The following is a 24,900-nucleotide window of genomic DNA, read 5'->3' on the forward strand; positions in this document are numbered from 1 at the left end:
ATCCGCCCCTCCATCCTCTCCATCCTTCCAACTGCTCAGCCATCCAGCTCTCCATCCGCCCCTCCATCCCCTCCATCCATCTGCCTTTCCATCTTCTCCATCCTTCCATCCATCCATCCATGTCCGTCCACCTGCCTGCCTTCTGCCTCCACTCACTCAGCCATCCACCCCGCTATCCTTTTTATCTCTCCATCCCTCCATCTTCTCCACCCAGCCATCCATCCATCTGCCCATCCCTCTATCCCTCCATCTTCTCCATCCATCCATCCGAGACCATCCATCCCCTCCATCCACCCACCGCCGCCGCCATCCTCTCCCTCCATCGCCCCCCCCACCTCAGCCCCCGGCGCGGGGGCAGCGGCGGGGCGCAGCGGCTGTCACCCGCCGTCACCCACAGAAGGGGCCGCGGTGCCCGAGGAGGGGCTCAGCTGCGCCCGTGCCCCCCGTCTGCCACTCGGCCGGGCCTCGGCTGATGGGAGCTGACAGCCGCTCCCGCACTCGTTAGCGATGCTCTAACGAGGGGAAGGGGGTCTCGGCTCACGGGGAGGGGGACCCCAGCCCCTGCCACTGTCCTGTTACCCCCCCCCCCCCCACGGGAGAATTGGGCTTTGGGGACAGAGGAGGACCTCGGTGCCGTGGTGGCTTCTGGCCCACGGGCACGACCCCCAGCTTCAACCCCACTGCCGGGACCCGCAGGGGGGAGATGGCTGGTGGGGGAGGCTGGAGTGGGGGACCCCCCTTTTGCTCGGATGCAAGATCCCGGGGGGTACCAGGGCGTGGGGCAGTGTCCCGGGTGGGTGCATAGGCAGGGCTGTGTCTCGGGTGGGTGCACGCGTGGGGCTGTGTCCCGGGTGAGTACGCAGAGCTGTGTCCCGCGTGATCCCGCACCCCTGCACGTGTATGGCCCCCGGGAACGATCCCGCGCCCCCCCGACCCCATCCCACAGGTTTCCACCGGGCTACGGGGCGGCGGGGGGGGGGAAAGCCGGTGTCGGAGGGGCGGCACAGGGACCCGGGGCGGGCGGAGGGGCGGGGCAAGGACCCAGGGAGGCGGGGCGAGGCGGAGCGGGGCGGAGGCGGGAGCGGGGAGCGGGGCGGAGCCGTAGGCGGGGCGTGCCGCGGGGGGAGGGCGTGGCCAAGGAGCCGGGGAGGGCGGGGCGTGTCCCGGCGGAGATGGCGTCGCTCTTCGGCGGCGTGGAGGGGTGAGCGGTCGCGCCGCGGGGGGGGTGGGGTGTCCCCACGGGGCTCTGCATCCCCCCCCGTACCCTGATCCCTCCGGGTACCCTGGGCTGAAGCCGGACACCCCCTCACCGACCCCTACTGCCCCCCCCCCGGCTACCCCCAGCCTAGGGTGGGGGGCGCAGAAGGGGTCGGAGGGGGGGGCAGGAGCCGGTCGAGGTGGGGAGGCGGCCCGGCCCCCCCCCCACCTCGACCGGCTCCTGCCCCCCCCCGACCCCTCCTGCCCGATGCAGGGTGGGGCCAGGGACCGAGCTCGGTGGGGCAGGATGAGGGCGTCAGGAGCCCCCCCCCAGCGACCCCCATCCTGGTGTGACCCCCCCCCAAGGCCCTACATTCTGGTCGATCCCCCCCAGCACCCCCAAGGGCTGGTTTAGGGGGCTGCAGGGGGTCCCTGGGGAGATGCAGAGCCGGGGTGCGAGGGGTCCCCCCTCCCCACTGGGGATCGGGGATGGGGGGGGGGGGCATGGGGTAGTGCTGGCAGCCGGCCCCCCCCCTATTCTCTCCGCAGCGGGGGCACCCACTCCAGGGTGGTGGTGGTCTCTGGAGATGGCCGGATCCTGGCCGAGACGGAGGGACCCTGTACGAACCACTGGGTGAGCTGGGGGACACCCCCCTACCCAGCCTGGGCCGGGGGGGGGACACGACACCCTGGTTGTCCCCAAGCTGCTGGGGTGCTTGGGTGGGATGAGGCCACCGCAGAAGGTGCCGGGGTGTTGCTGGCAGCAGAGCTTTTGGCTGCGCGGGACCCCCCAGGCATGGAGCCTGGCTTGGGGGGGGTGTATGGGGGGGCTTTAGTGTGTCCCTGTCCCCCCCCCCATCTCGGCTCTCAGCTCGTCGGCTCCGAGAAGTGCCTGGAGAGGATCGAGCGGATGGTCAGCGAGGCCAAGACCAAAGCCGGGGCTGACCCCCACGTCCCCCTCCGCTCGCTGGTGAGTCCCCCCCTCCACCGTGCTCCCCTGGGACCAGCATCCTCCCCAAGGATGCTCGGGCTCTGTGTCCCGTCCCCCCCCTCCCCAGGGGTGACGGGGACCCTCCGGCGTGGGACAGGGGCTGTCCCTCAGCGGGGGTGACCAGAAAGACGCCATCGGCAAAATGACGGAGGAGCTACACCGGCGCTTCCCCCACCTGAGCCAGAGTTACTACATCACCAACGACGCCGTCGGGGCCATGGCCACCGCCACCGACCACGGTAGGGGACAGCTTGGCCCCCCCCGGGGGGGTGACGGTGAGGGGGACGTGCCAGTGCTGGGGAGGGGGCAACCGCACCGTCCCCCTTTCCGCCGGCTCTGACCCTGCAAGGCGGCATCGTCCTGATCTCGGGTACCGGCTCCAACTGCAAACTCATCAATCCCAACGGGTCGGAGACGGGCTGCGGCGGCTGGGGACACATGATGGGTGACGAAGGCTCAGGTGAGCAGGGGGGTGGCGGTGGGGGGGCCACCGGCGGGGTGGTGGTGGTGGGGGGGCTCAGCCGGATCCTCGCTCCGTCCGCAGCGTACTGGATCGCCCATCAAGCCGTGAAGATGGTGTTCGACTGCATGGACAACCTGGAGGTGCCGCCCCACGACGTCGGCTACGTCAAGCAGGCCATGTTCGACTACTTCCAGGTGCTGCTGCTGCTGCTGGGGGGGTCCCGGGGAGGGGTGGGGGGGGCTCTGGACTGTGTGCCGGGGTCTGGGCTGCAGCCCATGATGGTGGGGTCTGGGGGATGCTCCAGGCTGCGCACTGGGGCGGTGGGGGTCCAGGGAGGGATCCCTTGGGCTGGCAGCTGGGACACAGGGCTCACTGGGGGGTTCCCCCCCCCGGCATTACAGATATCCGACAGGATGGGCCTCCTGACGCATCTCTACCGCACCTTCGAGAAGTCCAAGTTTGCGGGGTTTTGCCAGAAGCTGGCGGAGGGTAGGGAAGCCCCTTCTCCGGGGGTCACAGGGGGAAGGGGTCGTATGGAGGGGGGGGGCCAGGTCCCAGGGCAGCCCATCCTTGGGGCGATCAGGGTGACCCGTCCCTGCCACCCTTGGTCCCCCTGTCACCCCTTTGCCGTCCCTCCCCGTGACGGCTGCCCAGACCCGGTCTCTGCCCCCAGCGCACCCTTCGCCCCGAGCATCCTCTGCCCTCATCGAGGGGGGACGTGCCGCTCCCCCCGCACAGCCCCGCCTGGCTTGTGGGAGCCGGGTACGAGCCCCGGTGGGTGCAGGGGTGTGGGTGGGGGGTCCCAGGTCCCTGTCCCACTCCCCCCCTGACCCCTGTACCCAGGTGCCCAGGCTGGGGACCCGCTCTGCTGCCACATCTTCAACAAGGCAGGCGAAGTCCTGGCTCGCCATGTCGTCGCCGTGCTGCCCAAAATCGACAGGGTGAGAGCCAACGGGGATGGGGAGGGGGGTGCGTGGTGGGGGGGGTCCCGGTGCTGGGTCTCACCCGCTGACCCTCTTCCCCCTGCAGAGCCTGTTCCTGGGGGAGCTGGGGCTGCCCATCGTCTGCGTGGGCTCTGTCTGGAATAGCTGGGAGAGGATGCAGGCGGGTGAGCGGAGGGATGGGGGCTGCTGGGAGTGGTGGTGGGGGGGTGTCCTGCGGTCCCCCGTAACCCCAACCCTCTGTATGTGTCCCCCCCACCAGGGTTCATCCGTGTGCTGGCACAGGCGCGGGAGGAGACCCCCGGCCACGTCTTCTCCCGGTTCAGCCTCCTGAAGCTGAAGCGCTCCTCGGCGCTGGGGGGGGCCCGCTTGGGTGCCAGGAATATCGGCCAGGCTCTGCCCTTGGACTACGCCGGCAACGTGGATGTCTTCTACACCCACGTCTTCTAGCTGTGGCCCCCCACGGCTCCCTCCCATCCCCGGGGAGGGAGGGACCCTCCGCACAGGGCAGCAGGGGGATTTGGACAAATGAGTTTTGTAATTTGGCAATAAAATGGTTGCACTGCCCAAAGGGAAATGGGCGTGATGGGGCAGCGTGGGGCTGGGAGCGTGGCTCAGCAGCCACGAGGAGAGGAACCGACCTCAGTGCAGGGGTTGGGGGGGTGTGTGCTCCAAGCTGTGGTGGGGACGTTGGAAAATGAAGAAAAACGGACCTTGAAGGTTCCTGTTTCGGTGCCCAAGGATGGGCTGCAGCAGCTGTGGGTCTGGGGATGGGGTGCTGCCCACGCCTGCCCGGAGGCTGAGCAGGGAGGGGGTCTGGTGCTCGGGGGGCAGCTGGATCCAAGTGGAACAGGAGGGAGCAATGCCGACATTGGGCAAGCAGGGGGAAGGACTCGGTGCTAACGGCGAGCCATGGCCCCAGTAAAGGGGAAGGCTGGGGCTGGTGTGCCTGTGTGAATTCTAGCAGCTTTCTTGGGGCTGGTCTTCATTCAAAAGGAAAAAAAAATAAAAAAGGAGGAAAGTTCTTTTTGCTTGTTTTTGTTTTAAATCAGCAGCGAGGGGCTATGCCTGACCTAAAGCACAAACCCCAAAGCTGCCTCTTCCTTCCAGGAAGATGCTGGGATGGGCATGGAGTGAGGCATCCCGAGTGGGGCTGATCCTGCAGGCTCACCCTGCCACGGCAGGCTGCTCCGTGCCTGGATCCGCCAGCAGTGTCCCAGCAAGCCTCCTCTGTATGCCAACGTCCTCATCCAGCAGCAGGATGAAGCCGTGGGCCCGGGCACTGTGGTTTGCAAATACCCTGTGTCCAGCTGGGGGGAAGAAGCAGCAGAAGGGGCAGTGGCCTTGATGCTGGGAATCATCTCCCCTGGCTTCCAAATTTATTTTTTTTTTTAAATTTCATTTTCTCAGTGCCAAGGTCCTGACCAGGCATAAACCAGAGCTGTTTCCTCCTCCAGGCATTTCAGGCTCTGCCCAGCCAGCTCCACAGAGCCCCAGCCTCCGGCAGAGGATGCTGGAAGCCAGCGATCCCACGGCCGGGAACAGTACCACCGCGGGAGTGAAGGAGGAAAATCCTCCAGGAGCTTCAAGCTGCCTCTGAACTTGATCAAAGAAAAGCAAATCAGGGGCACACGCTCAAACCCAGCTCCAGCAGAGCCATCTAACGCTTGAGTGGTGAATGTGTTTGCCGCTGCTGTAGTTACTGGGCTGGTCGTGGCCAAGAGCAAACCTCATGTGCAGGGGTCTTTGCCTGCCTGGCCAGCGCGGCACGGAGCCTCCTGCCAGGACCAAGACGTCGGATGGAGCTGGTGTTGAATGGAGACCTTACCCCTTCTCCAGACAAGACTTCTGCAGCGCTCAGTTCCAAAAAAAGTTTATTTTTAATAACGCATTGTCTGAAATTTACAGCGTGTCAGAGGGTGGGGTTTGGTGGTTGGTTTGTTGTTTGGTTTTTTTTTTGGTAAGAAATCAAATAGAAACCAGAGAAAGGGTGGGGGGAAAACTGCGCTATGGCTACAAAAGAAATTTGCCCAGCGTACAGCTGCCCTTCCCCATGCCCCGGATCATGTCCTGCAAAGCCCTGGGCACAGCCCGAGCTCCGGCCCCGGAGCAGAGGGACCCTCCGGCAGCTGGAGGCAACCGCGCAGGGGCTGAAGGCACAGGCTGTACCGGGAACCAGGAGAACTCAACCCAAACCAACCCATACCTCTGGGCAGCAATGTGCAAGATGGGCACCTATTTAGACGGGCACCTTCAACAGGCTGCCGGCTCCAGCTGCGGTAGTGTCAGGGTTTAGTGCTGGTTTTAAAACTGGCAGCCAGAGATGGGAGATCTGTTGAGTTACAGAGCGGACTGTACAGAGAGGAGCTGAGTTAAATCAGCTCAAACCTCCGCTCGCCGTTAGTGTTTGTGGTCCAATAACCCCAGGCCCTCCTGCTGAGCTGCGGCCGCCAGCTTTGCTGTGCCGAGCTAATGGAGACAGAGCAAGCCCTCAGCTATTGAGTGGCCATTAGCTTCCATCTCTGCAAACCCCGCAGGGATCTGTAATCCCCCTCCATTAACTACTCCGTTTAAGTAAAGGGAATACTGGAAGCAACTGCACCCGGGAGGTAAGATTTACACGGATGAGCAAAAGCTCCCGTCCACGTTAGTAGAGCCAGTAACTATTTTAATCGTTAGGCTATGCACCTCACCGAGAAGCTCCTGCTTTCTCTGGATACAGATTTCTGACCCTGGGTCTCCAAAGGAGCCCACTAAGCACAGGATTTAAAATACCAGAAGCGCCCAGGGCCGTGGTTTAGGGAGCTGAAGCCCAGCCAGCTCCTGGTGATGGGGAAGGAGGTCCCCAAGAGCAAGTTCACCCAACGGAGGCACGGATCCTGCTCACCAACAGCTGCTCCGGCAGCTTTGCCTTGAATGCCACCCGCCACCAAAGCCTCGGCAAAGGGGACCGCAAGGACCAGCATGAAGACGCTGCCCATCGCCCTCTCTATCTACACCTGTGGGTGCTCCTTGGGGCTCAGACTCATCCTGACAGAGGATCCTTCTCCCAGGGAGGCTGCCTGACACCAACTCCTCACTGCTCCACTCTGCCACATGCCTGAGAATGGGCTCTATTCAGTTTTTCTTGGATTTATTTTGATGAGAAATAAAGGTACGGATGCTTCAGAGTCGCAGCCCGTAGTGCTGGATAAGCTGAAGAGTTGGGGGGAAAAATTCTTTAAGGAGAAGACGTGTTTTGTAGGAGCAGCCCTTCCCTTGGGATGGACAGCTGGGTGATGCCTGACGGGTCTGGTCTCCCCTAAGAGCTCCCTCAACTGATTAAGCAGGCAGGACTCTTACCTACCAGCAGAGAAGCATATGAGTTAGTGTTCAGCACCTATCGGAGAGCTGGGGCAGGCTGCTTCTTAGAGGAATTTAGGGTTTACAGTCTTGTACACTTCGCTTCTCCTTTAGTGAAAGAAATCCCATTTAACGGAAACAGGGAAAGCCAGCGCAGCTCCTGGCCCAGGCTTGCTGCATCCCAGGGTGGAAGCAGGCAGGCAGGGGGTTCCCTACAAATTCTACTTAAACAAGAAAACATGACTTTTCCACTAGCAGGTTTGAAGCACGCATCAAAATGGGCCTCTGAAGCAGGGGGAGTGCTGGACTCCAGGACAGACCTAAGGACCGCAAGTCCTAAAAAGCAAAAACTGCCAAAAAAAGGGTGATAGACGATACAAAGGAAAAATTAAAAAAAAAAAGGGGGGGGGAGAAAAAAAAAGGTACTTGAAGCGTAGAGCAAGATTTCGCCACGTTGCAGCAACTCCACTACCGCGCAGAGTCCAGCCGGGGGCCGATCCCCTCCCTCCTTCCCCCCCGCCACCTTCCCCCAGAGCAGGGACACAGTCTTTCCAAAGCCTGCCTTGACGGTCAGTACTTCACGCCGGGCACAAACTCCTTGGCATCTGGATTCAAGTTGCTTTTGCTCTGGAAGAAAAGAGGGAGGGGGACCTGCCCATCAGCGGTCCAAATGGCAGCATCCCCCTGCCAAGCACTGCTCCATGGTCCCACATCCTGAAGGTGCCCCGTCCCGGCAGCCGCTTGCCGAGGATGCTGTTACGGATGTTCACATGTGCAAAGCGGCTGCCCTGGCCCTCGTGTCCTTGCAGGCACCTGCAGCACTCGAGATGGTGCTGAACAAGGGCCAGCTCGAAAAGTTATCTACTTCCAGACTGGGTTTTTGGGGGGAAAACATGGGAGGGAGAATCTACTGTTTCTGTCTCTCCCTGTTCTTGCTTCGGCACAGGGCTGCGTGCGGATGTGCTGCGAGGTGGAAGCGGCTGTTTTATCCCCGCCCGTGGTAAAGCAGGGAGGTAAAGCAGCTCAGCCTGAGCACAGTCAGCAGGGCCAGACCAGAACAACCCCCACTGTGCTGGTCCATACGGGCCTGTGGCATATTCCTGCTTTCAGGGATGAAAACAGGCATCTCCGTAACACTGCTGCTCTTCCAGCCACCCAGCAGGTTTTCACCACTCTAAATACCTATATAGGCTCAGGATGCTCAGCACGCCTGGAGCAGACCTGGCTGGTCCTTCTGTACCTCTCCAGCCTGCCAGGACACTCCAGCTCTGCCCAAAAGGCAACAAAGGTCCCGGCTTGCTCTGGGGCCAGAGCCCAGCTCACGTGCAAGTGGCAGCCCCATCCCACGATTTCTGGAGAGCAAGTTCTGCAAAGCTGGATACTTGTGTCTTTAGGATACGTGGCTAAAACAAAACATCCTTGCAGAAAGCTCCCAAATGCATCGTCACCACTGCATTAGCATGAGCTCTTGCACTGACACCCCACTGCCACTCAGGAAACCCCCCTGAGAAAATCCACCCCCCTTCCCAGGACAGGTCCTCTGCTCTTCGGCAGACCTCACAGCACGTGTTCTCCGAGGTCCTTACCAGAATGTCCTCTGAACTGTGGCCGTCACCAACGGAGAGCCCATTCAGCTGCTGCTGCAGCTGCCCCATGCCCTGGGGCAGGTCGCGCGATGGAATGAACCAGTCCTGGTCTTCTTCCTCCAGCATCTCCTGGAAGCAGCGGTCAAGAAACTCCTGCTCCTGCAGCTCCTCCTCCACCTGCCCAAAAAGACCCGTTAGTCACAGGTACAAACGATGCATCTCGGTGTTTTCCATACACTGTCCCCACCTGGTAAAAGAGTCTGCAACATGCCTACCTCACCTCGGTGTCTGTCCGTGCCTCAGAAACATCACAGGACAGCCAGAGCTATATTTTAAACCTAGACGAACACAACTTTGTCAACTTGCCTGTAGCCAACCCCAGGAAGTGCAAGAGCACAAAAACTGGCACCTTTTGAACGGAGCAAAGCTGTGCTCAGGCATCATTTCCCAGCTGCTGCAGGCTGCCGGGGCAGGGAGATGCAGCCTGAAAGTTCACGGCACCAGGCAAATCCAAAAGGGAATGGGATAGGATTTACCGGACATCTGGATGCATCAGCGCACACATGGTATTTCAGGCTGCCGGGCTCCAGCGGAGCTTGCTGGAAAATGAACAGGATAGCTAATAAAATCACAAGCGGGAAGCAGTGCTAGAGGTGTGCGTTGTTGAGTGGATCCTCTGCTACAGAGTGATGCTGCAGCCTTTCTTGCTTCCCACACTTCTCCGGTTCGTTAAACCAGCTCTGCTCGGCCCCCTCGGCAGACCGGTGCTCTGCAAGCACCGACGCAGGGTGGCAGTCGGCTCCCGTTGAGTACACCATGGATGACGCCATCTCCGCTGCAGGAAAATTCCTCCCAAGGCCTAGGAAAGCCACAGGACCTGGCTTGGGCTCCAGGAGCAGGGGTGTGCTGGCAAAGCGAGGCAGGAGAGACAGGCAGGAGGGGGGCCTGGGGGTCCTGTCCTCACCCTTGAGCAGGCGCGTACCATCGGTGGGTCGTATTAACCAGCTGCTCCCATCTTCCAGGCTGGTTTTCTCTGGATCCTGACTCGAGCAAAGCAAGCGAGGCAGCGAGCTGGGCAGCCCACACCGCCGCCGGCCTCCTGCTAAACAGGCACGTGGTTGCCCGAAAATGAGCAGACGGGGCGACAGCCAGAAAACAGCACGATTTTGAGCAGCTGTTATTGAGTCCAAAAGGGCTGAGTGAATCCATGAACCACAAAACGCTCTGAAAAGCTTAAACCCTTCCATTTTACAAGGAAGCAGAAACTACAACTGAAACTGGCTTCCCGAGGGGGAAAAGGGGAGCTCTGCAACCCACCATGCCCTGTACTGCAGCCCCTGAGCTGGGGACGGGCTGGCAAGCCCCTGCCACCGGTGGGCTACCAGGGTCCCACTGCCTCACCACGGCATGTACAGAGACCTGCCTGTCACAAACAGCTTGGGAAGGTAACTCCAGTAAACCCACAGCACTATTGACTTTCAAGTTATTTGCAGCTGGTCCCTGCTACGTTTAAAATCACATCCAGGAAAACTTGCGAGGGTCGTGAAAAGCTCTCTCACAGTAACCGAGCCTTGGACGCCATCTCCAGCCTCAGCTACTGCAGAGCTTCTCGCCACCAGCCTTAGAAGAAATTGGGTCCAGCCAGGGGAAAATCCCCTTTACTGCTAGCAAACCATTCCATCGCTGTCCTCAACTGGTTTCCAGAGGCTGTCCTTGAAACTACGTGCTGGCACTAGCACATGAAAACAGGATATTAAAAAAAACCACCCCAGGATTGCTGGCTCGCCCCGGCAGGTGACGATGACAATGACTGCCCTGGGATCCTGCACTTCCACAGGACACTGATGGAGTGAGCCCAGAGCTTTGTGCATCTCGCAACACTTCAAACCCAGATGAATATTCCCTCTCCTCTGAGTCTCACCTCTGCCAGCCATACTCTAACCGCAGCCCAGCAGTGCCTTGTTCCCCTTCCCACACCACAGCCTTTTCAGTGCATGCAACTGGTCACTGGGGCCAATGACAGTGCTGGCTGCGAGCCGGGGACGCGGTGACAATGTCAGTCCTGGACCAGGGGACAGAGAAGGGGAGATCCTGGACACACTGACACCTGTACCTACCTGCTAGCCCTCTAGCCAGAAACCATCAACTCCTTTGCACCACATCATGACAACTTGAACCAGAAGATAAAGGGTTTAGTATTTGCTCAGGGCTCTTCTTTGGCTTCCTGTGGTATTTAATGCAGCTCTGTCACCTCCTGCCCCAGGTCCTTGTGCACCAACCTCACCTGCTGTCAGCACAGTTTCTTCTTAGCGCAAGAGACCACCACTCCCTTTTTGCCCTCTGGGATGTGCTGGCTCCATGGGAAAAGGAACGTCGCTCACATAAATAAGGGAAGACTGTGCCAAGAAGCTCGTGGGTTTCTGAAAACACCTGCCTGTTCCCCTCACTCAGGGCCTGGATGGCAGAAAACATTTGCGGAGGAGGCAAGGAAGCAGCGTGGCTTCAGAAAGCTGAGGAAGAGGGAAGAGCAAGTGGGTCTGGAGGAAGATTCAGCCCCACATCTTACAGCAGCCCCAAGCCACCGGGGCTTGCATGTGAAGGTGGCAGAAGCCATCATCGCCACTGAAAGGGACGTGCCTGCCGTCCCTCACCCTGTGCCCCCATCACCCTCACCCTGTGCCCCTCATCCTCTCCCAGGGGCACTCAGGGGCGACTCAGGCCAGGGAGCAGAACGGAGCAGCTGAGAGGCACGAGGTGCAGCACCCCAAACCGAGCCTCATAAGCACCCACGCCAGTCCAAGGACAGCTTCTTCCAGGAGCGCTGCCTTCCAACAGATGAAGGTCCTGGCACAGGACAGCTCTCCCTACCCCACTGCTGCCCCACCAGTGGACACGTGGACTTCAAAGCCCTTAAAGAGTGACTCCAGCTTCTGTACAAACCATTTTCCTCCCTGAGCAGCATTTCACCAGGAGCTGGATGAAGGGCTGAGCTCCCAGGGCATCGCTAAGGGGTTGGAAGTGCAGAAGTGAGGGCTGGCAGACCAGGAAAGCACAAGCGAGTATCTCGGCGACACAGAGCCCAACACAGGGAAGCCCTGAGGTCTTGGCTCCGTTTTCCTCCCTCCTCCATCTTCCTCCGCATTGCTCCTCCGCCCCGGGACACTCCCTCCGGCATGGAGCTGCAGTATGGTTTGCTTTGCACTTTGCCTTCATCAGGCTTTTAATCAAGACAGCGCTTTACAAACATTAACTAATTAATCTCACACATTTCCATCAGCCCAGCTGCTTGTGGGGGCTGGCTGCTGCCTGATCACGTCATTAAATAAAACAAAAGCCTTGAGTCACAGCTCGCTAACAATTGCTAACGTGATGTGGGACAGCATAAGGCAGCTGCTGCACACTCACCAGGAGTTACTGTCAGCAAGTGGCTGCAGTTTCCTCCTGTGGGAATGAGACTTAAGTATTACCATATGGAGATTTTCTGCTGAGAACACCAGTAAAGCTGATGAAATCCTCCTTTGGTGAGCAGGGGTGTGGTGGGGACATAAAATCCCTCTGTCCAGCCCGCCCGCAGCTCCAGAGGTCCCTCCCTGCTGGTCTCCTGACACCCTGGTGATGGGAATCCAGTGCTTGGCCACGCTCATGGGGATGTTTTAGGGAGGGGCAAGTGTCCAGGAGAGTTCAGGGTTTCTGCCTGTAGCACAGCTTGGCCAGCTGAAGGGTCAAGCTCCTTCTTCGCCCAGTTCAAGGTGTCTAACTTCTCTCCAGCTACTGGGATGATGGCAGGAGGGACCAGCGAGCCTCCAGCAAGCTCTTCCCTGATGCCTTGTGCTATCCTGGCATTTGGATGAAGACCCAAAGCAGAAGCATGAGGAGGACGCTATACGCCTGCTCCCTCCGCTCCAGCTCATGGGGTTGCATCATTATTCCACAAGCAAGAGCTGTTCAAGTCCCACCACAATCTACCAGAAGCTCTCAGGAGCTTAGCTGGCCCTTACAGACACAGCATCTAGTGGCCAAGGTTTCTACCACGTGGTCTGGCTGCTCCAGGCATATTCAGGACCATTTCACTGAAATGGAGACTTCTACCCGAAACAAGAGGTGCTAACTGCAAGAACGCATTGCTGAGATAGCTAGGCTACAAACGCTCTCAAATTTGGAGCACTGATTTTTATGCTGGTCTGCTCTCTCCAGCTGAGCATGCAGAAAGGGAAGGTCTCAGTTATCGCAGCAAAGCACAGAAGAAGATGGTGCCGTCAGCGTCCCTCTGAGAAAGATCTGAGAGGGTCAAAGGCATCATGAGTTAGTTTTTCCTGACTTTATCCATCCCATGTCCTTACAGGCAGATCCAATATAAACAGGATGACTCTTCCCTTGAGCCACCTCCTCTGTGCAGGGCCTGCACCGGCTGTGACTCACTCGCACCTCATGGTGCCCATCAAAGGAAACCTTTCCCTTGCCTCTACCCTTGCCTCAATTTTAGCTGCAGAAACGCAGAGCTGGCAACCACCCTCCCAGTCTTACCTGTCTGTTGAAGTCTTCTTCGTTCTCCATCCACATGTACTCTGCAAAGGGGTTGTTTTCCTTTTCATCGTGGCCATTCACTACTTGGTCCTCTTTGGATTTGGGACTGGATGCCGTTGTACTGGCGAGGTCGGAGCCATTCATCATTACTGACTCTGGGAAGAGAAACAAGGGGGTGAGGGAGCTGCCGGGGACCCCATGCCCCCCAACCCATGCCAGCCACCCACCTCCCAGATGGAGGCTCGCCACCAGCCATGCTGATCTGACGGGTGACAGCTCAGGCTTCCAGCACAAGAACCTGCTGCTTCCAGGCTGCTTTTTACTAAGGCACAGTGCTATTCCTGACTCCTCTTCTCAAAAGTGCTGGAAGCAGTGCTACACCTCCCTGGCAGAGGCAGCATCTATTTTTCATGGCTTTGACCCATCAGAGATAGTCTGAATGTATTTGGTCTGGACTTAGAGCAAGGGGTGACCTGACCAGCAGCTCCTGGAGAAGTTGTGAACAGGGCTTGGAAAGGCACCGGCACCCCAAACCCCATCCATCCATCCATCCCATTTATTTTAAATCTGCCACAAAACACACCAAAAGACGACAAATGGGTTATCACTGCAGTTAACACACCAACACCACAGAAGCAGATTGTCCCCTGCTCCAAAATACTGAACTTTTTGGCAGAACATACACATGCCAGTTCATGTCCCTTTATCTCTGCCATAATTTCTTTATTTTTAGAGGGCATTTCGCAAAAACCTGTTGGTTTGTGACACGAAGGCTGCCTTTTTCAAAGCAGGCATTCAGAGTCCCAGGAGCATGGCCTGAAGCAAGACAAACCTTACGGAGTCCCAAACCTCAGTTTCTGAGAGGCTCCCAGAAGCAGACGGAGGGAAGCACGCACAGACAGATAAATGAGACAATAATTCAATAGCAAAATCCTATGGAATAGCGAAACGTGGACTAAGGCCAGCACAACCCTGCTGAAAAACGTCCAAATATCACGTAATGACATCCCAGCTGTATGTTTTACTCTTGCCTGGTAAAGGCTTTGTCTGGAGCTGAGCTGCATCCAGCTCCAGCACAGCACTGGGGCCCAGGGATGAGCTGGAGAGCATCCCCCACAAGCAGGGGCTGGAAAACACGACTTCTTGGGATGACTGGCAGAAGTGGCTTGGTTTGGTCTCGAGGAGAATGAGAGCCGGGGAGCCCTGCACAACAGCCCTTTCGGTACAGAGGGAGGTTGCAGAAAAAACAGCCTTTTGTCCTCGTGGATACAGAGGGTGTTTTGGTTTTTGCAGCAGTAGAAATTGGATTGGGGGGGTTGGGGGGGTGAGGCTGGGGAGACCAGTAGCGATGATGGGAACTAATGCCATTTGCAAGGGGAACAAGCCTCTCCCTGAAAGTTTCAGGGAACAGTTACTGATGGGCACCACGGATGGTCCAGGTATGCCTAATCCTACTTCAGGAAACAAATTAGACAACCTCTCAGAGTCTCCGCGAGGCCCTACAAGGCTGTGAGAGCAAGCAACAACCCCGCCAGAGCCCAGTCTTTTCCGTCTCCACACAGGTCACAGCTGCCATCAGATCTGCATCCCAGCAGCCGCTCCAATCCCCCAGGAGCGGGAATCCCACATTACTCGTTAAATGCAGCCTGCTCTAGGAGCCAAACAGATTATTCTTATTTTGGGGAGGAATCTGAAGCACAGACGACTACAGGATAGCTGTCACACATTACTCTCTAAAAAGCATCCCCACCAATAACAAAGGTGCACAGCCCTTGCATACCAACACTCTTGGGTCCCCAAGAGCAGCACAGCTTTAACATGGCTGCTTCTGGGCAAAGAAAAAAGGAGGAGAAAAAGGGAAAAGGAAGAGCAGCACGTTCCTCGGCCTGCCTGCAGCCTCGAGGGACAGCACCAGGCCACACTGAAGCAGCCTTTGTTATCTGCAGAGAAGCAAGAAAGGCTCCGAATGGAGCACGGAAACTTCAACCGTGCCAAAGCCAACACGGCGGCTCTCTCGTGATCAGCGAGACTTATTGACGGCAGACAGCTCAAGTCTGGCAGAAGAGAGTCGCAGGGCAGGCAGGAAGGAGAACAGAGCTGCAAAGCAAGCGAAAAGGCATGAAAAGGTTTGGATGGGGGAGCTCTGCCTCCTTTCCTCCCTGCTTCTCTCGCCGCCAGCGCATATGTTTGCACAGGCAGAGCCTGGAGCTCAAGGACACATGAGTTTTGAGGAGCTGGCGGGATTCACAGCTTACATACAGCGTCCGGAGCTGGGTCCTCTGTGCAGACAGGCAGGACGGGCGCTGGGTCGAACCGAAAGTCCTCCCACTGCCCTGCTGTAGATCAGGCAGCCGCTGTCAAGAGACAAAGCGAGGTGCCTGCTCTGGTCCGGTGGCTCCGTACCAGCTACTGCAGAGAACAGTGTAGCTGGAGAAGCAGCACAAGAGAGGAGGGAAGGTTTTTGCAATGTTCAATTTTATGGTTTTTATGCTTTAAAAAAAAAAGGAATAAAAAGCTTCCTCTCCCTCCCCAAGACTCCACACTCCTTACTAATCTGGCTGCAAAGAGATCCCGCTCCCGTGGTGCTGGCTCTCGGCAGAGCTTTGCAGCTCTTTCTGAACAGCAAAGGGGGTTTTCCCCGAGTGTTTGGTGTGTGTGACCCGGTACCCATGGCACAGCTGTGGAGAGCTGTGGGTGCTGCAGGAGAAGGAGAGGCAGAGGAGGGCAGCTAGCCCAGCGCAGCGAGGAGGGCAGCGTGCTGTGGTTTGGGAGCAGAGACATGAAAGGATGGCTTGTGTCTAGTTTCCCTTCCAGGTTTATAACGCGGCAGCAGGACTTTCATCGCAGTTCCCGTCAGCAGGACAGGTTTTTCAGGCAGACGGGGAGCAGCAAAGGCAGCAGCTCTCAGCACAAACAGATCCTAACAGCAGGGCAAGCCCTGAGTGCTGCCAGCATCCCAACATCCGTGCAGAGCCTGCAGCCCCTTGGCCATCCACGCATCCCACTCCAGTGCCCGGAGCAAACCAAAGGGCTCCCATGGAGCAGACAGGGTCTGGGGATGCTGGCTGAGCTCGGCTTCCCAATTTTGGCTTCCGCCGTCCCGTAACGGGCAGACGGAGAGCTGGGACCCCCCCGGGAAGGGCAGCCCCGGGCACACCGGGCACCATCTGCTGCGGTCCCCAGGCTGCGTAAACAGACCTGCTGCTTGCCAAAATGAGAGCGCGGGAAGCGTTTGTACCTCCACATCACAGTCAATGCCACTTGTTTACTCTGTCACCAACGGGTCCATTTTTTTTTTTTTTTTTTTTTTTAATTTCCCTTCTTTCTCTCTCTCTTTTTTAAAACATAGGTGTCCACAGCCCCATTTCCAGCCCCTCTCAGCAGACACAGAATCCCCCACGTTCACCATGGAAGTTGTTTCACTGTGGTTATCACGCACGTTTCCCCACCACACTATTCCCACCTCTTTTGTTAGATTTAAGCCACCCCAAAGCTTCCCGAGCAATCCCACACAGCCATCCCCTGCCTGCTGTGGCCAGAAGTTTCTGAATGGCCCCGAGCAAAAAGGGAGCTGGGAGAGGCCAGCATGGACATTTAAGTGTCAGGGAGCGAGACAGAAGCCCTTCCACAGAGCCACGTCCCTGCGCTTTGCTGGGAGAAACAGCCGGCAGCAAGCAGCAGGCAGGAGAGGCAGGCTGCCCTGCAAGCTCATCCCTGCCTGGGGGGGGGCGGCTCCTGCCTGGGCATCTACTGGGAATATCCTGGGTGTAAAAACTCACCAAATGGTACGGCAGGCACCCAAATCTCCCGTCGCTGCTGGCCGGTAACAGCACGAAGGGCAGCAGATACCCAGGGGCAGGGGTATGTGCGCAGACGGCGACAGCACAGGAACGATCTATGTGACATACTGCTTCGGTAGCCCAAACACGAAAGGGGAAAGAAAAAACAAACCACCAAAGTGGTTTTTTTTAATCTCCCATTTTTCACAGCTAGGTCTGAAGGACCCAAGGTCATGGTTTTCCCCTATCAGCCAGTGCTTGGAGCACACCAGCAGTCCCTCACAGCAGCCCCGGCCATCAGAGCCATCCCCGCCTGGAAAAGCACCTTCCAAAAGTGCATTTTCCAGTCTGGCCGAGCCAGGCTCAATGTATGTTTTGGTCTGCGTGTTATTTATCTGAGTCACCGGAGCAGCGCTGTAACCGTCAGCCTGTTGACACTCTACCAAGTACACACAGAGCCAGGGTAATTTTGATATATTGCTGAGATGCTGCAGTGAGCTTACTGCTCTGAGCCATGGTTCTCCATTAAAACTAAAATAAATAAAAAAATCTGCTTTCTTATAACAAAGGCTTCTTAGATTTGTTTCTCCTTTCCCCTGGAAAATTAAGCAGATTTTAAAAAAATAAAAAATAAATGTAATCTTTAACCTGGGGACTGAGAGCTTAGAAAACACATCCAGAGCTCACAAACCACCTCCAGAGAGCTGTATGTCCTGAGCCGGAGCACAGCAAAACCTGAGGAGCTACGCCCTGCGGCTGCCTGCAAGGCAGGGAGGCAGCCTGGGAGGTCCCGGCTAGTCTTTACAAACATCTTCATCACTCTTAATACTCCCATACTCGCCTGGGGCTGGAACAGCAGCCTGGCAAAGTAGGTTTCCTTTGGAAAAGGTACTGGACAACATGAGGTGGGAAACAGAAATTCAGCCCCTGTTTGGTATTTGGGTGATGCTTAAATGCATGATGCTTTAAGGCTACAGATTTCGCAGGACCTGACCCCAGCTGGGGCTACCAGGTGGTCCCAGGTCCATTAAGCTGGAAATAGTCACCAATCCAAATTAGCCCAAGTGACCAAGACATCCGAGGGCACACTAATCAGCAGAGCTCACGCAGGAAGATGCCAATGTAAAGGGGATGGACTTTTTTTGGAGGAAACATCCACATTTCTGTGTGGACGTCTCTCTTAGCCCCTGTGCTGCTACGCAGAGATAGCACCGTGGTCCAGGCACAAGGCTGGGCATCGTCTAGCCCTGCTGCGCAGCTCACTGCAGGGCTGTGAGCGTTACCTGGCCTTCAAAGCCCAGGGGGAAAAAGCAGGAGGCACAAGGCTGGAGTCAGCGGACGCGATGGTGGGTCAGCACTGCCAAGGGCAGGTCTGGCCCCTCTTGCCCCAGCCCCTCACCTGATCCCTTTGGCAGCAGCAGACAGGTACTGCAGCTACGCGCCCTCTGCCCACCTCTCTGCCTGCGCTTCTGCAGCTGCGGTCCAATCCTGTGTGCACCGCGCTGGTGCAAACCCCGCCGAGGCGGTAGGGTTGTGCTATGCGAGACACGCTGCCCTTGCTTCAGAGCAGACGCTGCGAGGCCAAGCGGGCTGCCTCATCCCATCACTGCCTTGTCCCACTGGGCTCCCACTCCTTGGAATGACAAAGCAGAGCAAAAGCAAGGTGCTCTTGCCACCGTGTTGATGCAAAGAGGGCAGAGACTCTGTGGACCGACTCGGCAGGAGGTGGGGAAGGACTCCTTAGAGCAGGCAGCACCCAAGCGTGGTATAAAAGGGGGCCGCTGACCCTGAGGGAGACAAAGCTGAGACAGAGGAGTGATAGGATAGCAAGGGCAAAGGCATAGGTACCCGCTGTGCTGCCAGAGGAGTGCAGGAGGCGAGAGCCTGATGCAGAGGAGGAGATAACGCAGGGTGATGCAGTTGGAGCGGCAGGCAAGCAAGCTGATCTTGCAGGCAAGCATTTTTCCAGCGGCGAGCCACGTACGGAGGGAATGGCAGGTGGGCAGCGCTGCCTGTCCGCCTCGAGCTGTGGCACCGTCCGTAGGGTGGAGAGGGGAAAGGACAAGAGGCAGCAGACGGCGAGATCGCACTGTGGTTGGAATGAGCTGCCCCGGGAGGAGAGTGTACAGGCAGGAACGCTTCAGGCTCCTGCGACGGAGCAGCATAAGGCACGACAAGTTATTAATAATCCGGATAACGCACTTCAATACCCCAGAATTACACATATGGTTACCCGCTCTTTCCAGGCAGGCCATTAGACCATTTCCTTACCTAATTCAGGAGGATAACACACAGCAGAACAAGCCAGGGTTAGTCACAGCAGGACTGAGGAACTCCTGGGAGGCAAGACCCTTCATGCATCCCACTTCTGGCTGGTTTTGTCCCCTACGAGAGCATCCCTTTCTTACGCCAAGCGTGGCATGAGGCACGTTCCTCCCCTTCGCCCCCAAAGAGTTAACAAGTCAGCACCAGACGGGAGAATCGAGCACAGCTGCGCGCTTGGCTCAAGGCAGGGACATATGGTCCTCCTTACCCTCCCAGGCTGGCGCGGCCAGAGCCAAAACCTCGGCGGAGGCTGCTTCGGCAGGGAGCGCAGGGTTACGTGATGGAGGAGGCTGGCCGGCCAGGGCTCCCAACTCTATAAATAGCTTTGGGAATCATTGTGTTTGCAGACGGGCTGGTCCTTCAGCAGGAAAACCCACCCAGCACAACCCAGACTTCAGAAAAAAAAAAACAAACCCAAAACTGAGCCCTTCTTTCTCTGTGCACTTTAACAGATCCTCTCCTTCCTGACTGCCCTGCAAGCGCTTAGGAGCAAGGCTGGGTTTGCAAGGGCTGGCACCACAGGGGAAGGCGAGAGGTTAGGGCTGCATCCCCAAGCCTGTGCTGCTGCACCCTCATCCCAGCTGTACTTCGGGTGTAACAACACTCAAATTTTAACTTGCATTTGAAATTTAACTCAAATTCATAAAAAGAAATCCACTATTTTATCCCTTCAACCAGTGCAGAAACGCTTCCTGCAGAAGAGGCATACTGGAGCATGAGCAAATTGGTTTGAAGTCCTTGACCAGAAGCCTAGGACTGATCCCTGCCCAGGCAGAGCTGAGGCAAGGCAGGGAAGGGAAGGCTGGATGTTTTTGCAGGGCACCTCTCAACTCCTGCAAAGCAGCAGTCAGAGAAGGGCAACTCATTAGCCTCATTTCCCAAGGGACTGGATTCTCCCATTTCAGCTCCCACAGGTACTTCTCACGCTCCACAAGTCGATCTGGTTCAGCCCCACTTCCAACGCCCTCGCTCCTTCCACCAGCTTCTCCTCCTGCCCACCTGCGCCTTGCACAGTAAACATAAAGATTACCTTGCTCTAATCTCTGCTTGCAGATAAGGTCTCTGCACCTTGGAGTCCCAAGCTGCTCTTTTTATCTTCCAGCCGTGTCGATTTTTCCAGTAGCCGTGAGGACTGCCAGCTGCCCCGCATGGCACTTGTGATGTTCAACCCCTCTCTGCTTCCAGCTGGGTCTCACCGGGGAACCCGGCGTGACTGGGTCTGGCTTTTTCTGCTAGGCTGCAATCCAGCTCCAGCCCAGCCCACGCTCTATCACCACCCCGGTGTCTTTCAAGTACTTTTTTTTCCTCAGGCTTCTCCTTCCTATTATACTGGCACTTCAGGTTTTATTCCCTACCACCGACGCTGAAGCGCTGAGCTGGCGAGCTGCTGCAGACCTGGGGGAGTCATCCACTGCTCCCCGCTGTCTTCACCCCTCTGTAATTAGAGGACGTTAAGTCTTCCAGGGTAGCCTGGACTCGTGGTGTTAGGCTGGACTCCTGGTACTCCCTTCTCGCGCTTGCTGGGCTGCTGCAGGGTGGGTGCCAGACCCTGCTCAAAGCCCACAGCAGATGTGGAGCTTTCCATTTTCAGATATCTCAGTTGCTGAGGAACTGCATCCTATTTCCATCTCCAATGTGGGGGATAATCTCATCCTGCACTATTTTAATCTGCATCCACAAGAACAATCCCTCACTTTGCTCAGGCACAAAACAAAGTGCCGCCAGATCCCCCCCCCGTCATTTTGAAAGCACCAGAAACATTGAACACACTCTTGAGCTGTGTCCAAGAAACACTTTGAAACCTAATTTCAAATTCATTCTAAACACTGCTCTTCATTGAGCTACTTTTAATCTCAGGCAAAGACGACACATTCTGCACTTGACAGCTCACAAACGGGTCCTGCTGCTCACCAGGATTAATGCTGCGATACAGTGCAGCAGCGATATGGCCAACCAGCACCACTCATGAGCCTGCGAGCAGCAATATTCTGTAGTTTCTTTAAGGGAATTGATAAAAGAAGTTTTTTAAAGACTTCAAACCAGAGCATCCATCAAGCAGCACCTTCCAGCTCCCCCGGCAGTGGCTGCCACTTCTGTTCTGGGAGGGGAAACCTCCTGATCGGAGCCAGGCGATGCTCTTCCCACAGACGGACTGCGTGCTTGCTGCACAGGGACATCCATGGGGACAGCATTCCCTGCCTGCCTGGGTGCGGGCAGAGAGAACTGAGAGCAGAAAAAGCCAGCAGTGCAGTTTCTGCAGCAGCAACGGCTGGAAACGGAGATCAGGGCAGCAAACTGAATGCTTTGCCAGGGCTCTACGGATTTGCAGAAGCAGCTTTATCTCTGTTTGCGCCGGAGACCCGACACGGAGGCACCTTTCCAGGCACGTGGTAGCATGTGCCCTGTACTCACATCTTGGGCTTCGCCCGATCCGGTGCTGGACGCCTGCCCTCCACGCCATCGCTTTCACTCCGAGCGTGGACAGGGAAGCGAAGTGAGGCCGAGAGGCCAAGGCAGACATGGCAATTCAACCCGCGTTTTGGGAGCTCAGGTCTGCACCTTGGCAGCCGGACGGCGCTGGCTCTTGCTGCTCCGTCCCTTGGCTGTATGCAGGCTGCAGTAGCGTGGTCGCAGCTGCCGGGGCTCGGCACTGTTCTCCAGGCCACCAAAACCTGACAAAACACGCCCTGTCAACACCAAACAAGAGCAGGCACTGGGCAGGCTGGCTGGCGGCTGCCTTTCAGCAGCCCAGATTTCGGCTGCCGACAACAGTGGCGTGGATCAAATTAACACCAGTGGAAGGGCTGGCACAATGACAGCTCCGGGGACAGACACTGTCCTCATGCCGTTGCGGTCCCTGGGGCACCGCAGACCAGCCAGCCCAGCCTGCCTGATGATGGATGACCTAGAGGTGAATGGCCGAGGGTCTCGCTTCACCATCCTGCGGCTGGCCTCAAACTGCAGCTCACAGCGGCCAGCTGTGAGGGGAAAGCAAACTGCTGCTTCAAGGGAAGGGAACAAGCCTGCTTCCCTCCTTGGCCGTTCACTTCCAGAACAAAAGCTTGAAAGTTCACATGAAAGTCCAGCTCCCTCTAAGAAAGCGCTCTGATACACTATCCACCTGCATACAGCTGGTGTTTTCTGCCTGTCTCAAGTACGTACGTGGGGAATCCTGCAAGGACACGTGTGCATCTTACACACAACGCACACGCATGCCTGGTTGTTCCCTTCTCAGCCTGGAAAAGGGCTGTCCCCTCCCCTCAGCTTGCCACCCAGGAGCTCTTCAGAGGGAAAACCCACAGACTTCTTTGCACAGAAAGGAAACGGGGACATTTTCAACGCAATATTACAATAGGCATTTTTGTCTCGAGCTATCAGGAACCGAGCAAACACAACTGAGGGTTTCACGCAGCCTTTTCTGCGGTCTCTATGGCCAAGGCTAACATAGGAATGAGGATCCAGATCAGCTGTACTCCAAAGCGACATGGAGCCCAACGCGCATCCTGTCAAGCAGTCACCGCGTCAGACGCAGATAGAAGTTTCCCTACCTGGCCGCAATGCTCCTGTAGCAATATCTGACTTGTCGCTGCACGCCAGGCTGAAACCTGAAGAGCCAGCACGTAACAAAATATCTGATGGGCACAAGCCAGGAGCTGACTATGCCACGCCGAGCCTGCCGGTGCTGCATCCCGTCCCCCGTAAACATGGCTGGGGAGAGCAGGCTGGCCTGGGCTGGGGAAGGCAACCCACCCGCATGCCACATCCCCAGCCTCCGCGGCACAGGCTGGGGTAGTTTTTTTGGAGTTTTTTTTAGGTAAATTTGCAAAACCAACTTCCAGTCAGTGCAAACCTGCAAAGCTAGCACATCGTGTTGCCCACCTCTGGGTCGAGGAGGGTCCCTCTGGAACGACAGCAGCATGTGGGACCGCCGTGCCTGTCCCCTGCGTGCTCCACTTGGAGCGGAGATCGTGGCGTGGGAGTGGGCTTTGGAGGGAGAAGCCAATCTCCCCCTGCTCCTCGTGGGGTTGGGGGGGTCAGCAGGGCCGGTGGCACGCTGCCCTCGCCTCGCCCCACGGGTGAAGAGCCCGACCCACGCAGAGAGGAGCCTGGGGACTGTTTTGGGAGCCTGCGCCCGAGAAATGCCGGGGGTGGGTGGAGGGGGAGAGGAAGACGAGGGACAGGGCGGTGGGAGAGAGCCCGGCTGGAGCCTGGCAGGGCCCCGCTGGTGGTTCTTTTGGGGTGAAATCAGCCAGGATGGGCTGGCTCCCACCGGTCCCCATGGTTCCATACCTGCTCCCGGGAATCCTCCGCACCCACACCACCGCCCGGGGAAAGAGCTCCCCCGGCAAAAACGCCGACGCCCGCGATCCGGTAAAGGACCCAGACCCGAGGTGTCTTCGCTCCCGCCTCGGGGCCGTTCCCCACCGGAACGCGACTGCTCCCGGGAGTAGGAGACTGACAGAGGTGCGAAGCGCAGCCGGGGCCTACGAACGTCGCCCGGCGGGGCTTGAATTCAAACCGGGATGGGATGGGGCCTGCCCGGTTGTCAGCCAGCCAGCCCCCGGTGTTGGTCCCGAGAAGGCCTGCGGGCTAGCCGGGGCCCGGTCGGGCGTGAGACCCGGTGCTCGTCCCGGAACCCCCGTTCCCGTTCCCGTACCCGTACCCGTTCCCGTTCCCGTACCCGTCCCCGTCCCCGTCCCCGTACCTGCCGGCCGGGCCGGGCCGCTGCCGCCCGCCCTCCGCTACCGCCGCCGCCACAGCCGCCGCCGCCGCCGCCACCACCTGCCCCGCCCATTACAAAACCTGGCACCCCATTGGTCAGGCCCGCCACGCGTCCCCGCCTCCCCACCCCCGGCTCTAAGCCTTGGTTGGGAGGAGGGGAGGGCGAGCGCTGTCGCTATTCCACCAGTCCGCTGCCACTCTAAGGTTCTAGTCCCACCCGCTCCGCCGCCGTCCGATTGGAGACTCGGATCCGCCTCCTAGCCTCCGGGTTGGTTAACCCCGAAGGGTCGGATTGGTTGAGCGCACGCGTCCCCCACGTGGGGTCAGACAGGCAGACCACGGAGGCGGGACCGCGGCGGGGTGGGCGTGGCCGGCCGCAATGTAAATAACCTCCATCACCCCGCCCCTTTAGCCTAGATCCTGATGGGCGGGCGCAGCGCCCAATGGGAAGAGGCATCACAAAGCCACCTCCCCCCCCCCCCGCCGCGGGGGTGTGGTGCTAGAGAGACGCTGATTGGCGGGTCGATGTAAACACACCGAGGGGGCGGGGGATTCCCCGGGCACCCGCGCCCGAGCCGGGGGGGGGGGGGGGAGTGGGGTGGTGGTTGTCACGTGGCAGGCGCGTGGCTGGGGGGGGCACCTCGGGGGGGGACACCCAGCTCTGCCCCCCCGTGTTAGGGGCACTTGCGGGGGGGGGGGGCACCCAGCCCCGAACCCCCAGTTACCGGGGGACCCAGCTTGCACCCCCAGAGTGGGGGGAGAACGGGGGGGGGGCACCCAGCCCTGCACCCCCAGAGTGGGGGGAGAACGGGGGGGGGCACCCAGCCCTGCACCCCCAGTGTTGGGGGCACCTCGGGGGGGGGGGGAATCCGGCCCTGCACCCCCCGGCTCCCCACCGCTGCCCCCCCTCCCGGTTCCCCCAGGGCGTCCCCCGAGGCCCCCCCAATCCCCCTCCCTCCCCCGGGTACCCCTGTCCGGCGTCCGTCCGTCCGTCCGTCCGTCCTTCCCCCCCCGCCCCCCCGGTGACGAG

The 24,900-nt window shown here is 58.4% G+C and overlaps 2 protein-coding genes across 6 annotated transcripts; one reads left to right on the top strand and one right to left on the bottom strand.

The window, feature by feature from the left end:
- Window positions 1-1,147: 1,147 nt before the first annotated feature.
- NAGK (N-acetylglucosamine kinase) lies at window positions 1,148-5,340 on the top strand. 2 transcript variants are annotated; one of them, XM_075040534.1, is made up of 10 exons: window positions 1,148-1,201; window positions 1,747-1,831; window positions 2,069-2,167; window positions 2,286-2,427; window positions 2,538-2,648; window positions 2,733-2,845; window positions 3,053-3,140; window positions 3,495-3,592; window positions 3,681-3,759; window positions 3,855-5,340. In XM_075040534.1, exons 1-10 carry the CDS (start codon window positions 1,173-1,175, stop codon window positions 4,040-4,042), a joined length of 1,032 nt encoding a protein of 343 aa, XP_074896635.1. In that variant the 5' UTR covers window positions 1,148-1,172; the 3' UTR covers window positions 4,043-5,340. The 2 variants fall into 2 exon arrangements, with proteins under 2 accessions (XP_074896635.1, XP_074896718.1); XM_075040617.1 differs by lacking the exon at window positions 1,747-1,831 and having other exon boundaries at window positions 1,173-1,201.
- Window positions 5,341-5,449: 109 nt separating this feature from the next.
- On the bottom strand, window positions 5,450-24,872 carry PAIP2B (poly(A) binding protein interacting protein 2B). 4 transcript variants are annotated; one of them, XM_075041009.1, is made up of 4 exons: window positions 24,839-24,872; window positions 13,045-13,199; window positions 8,521-8,697; window positions 5,450-7,561 (listed from the first exon to the last, which is right to left on the bottom strand). In XM_075041009.1, exons 2-4 carry the CDS (start codon window positions 13,189-13,191, stop codon window positions 7,505-7,507), a joined length of 381 nt encoding a protein of 126 aa, XP_074897110.1. In that variant the 5' UTR covers window positions 13,192-13,199; window positions 24,839-24,872; the 3' UTR covers window positions 5,450-7,504. The 4 variants fall into 4 exon arrangements, with proteins under 4 accessions (XP_074897110.1, XP_074896854.1, XP_074896936.1 ...); XM_075040753.1 differs by lacking the exon at window positions 24,839-24,872 and adding an exon at window positions 23,854-23,978; XM_075040835.1 differs by lacking the exon at window positions 24,839-24,872 and adding an exon at window positions 20,179-20,403.
- Between the last annotated feature and the right edge of the window lie 28 nt (window positions 24,873-24,900).

Source organism: Buteo buteo, chromosome 1, assembly GCF_964188355.1.
Source record: "Buteo buteo chromosome 1, bButBut1.hap1.1, whole genome shotgun sequence".
Lineage (NCBI taxonomy): Eukaryota > Metazoa > Chordata > Aves > Accipitriformes > Accipitridae > Buteo > Buteo buteo.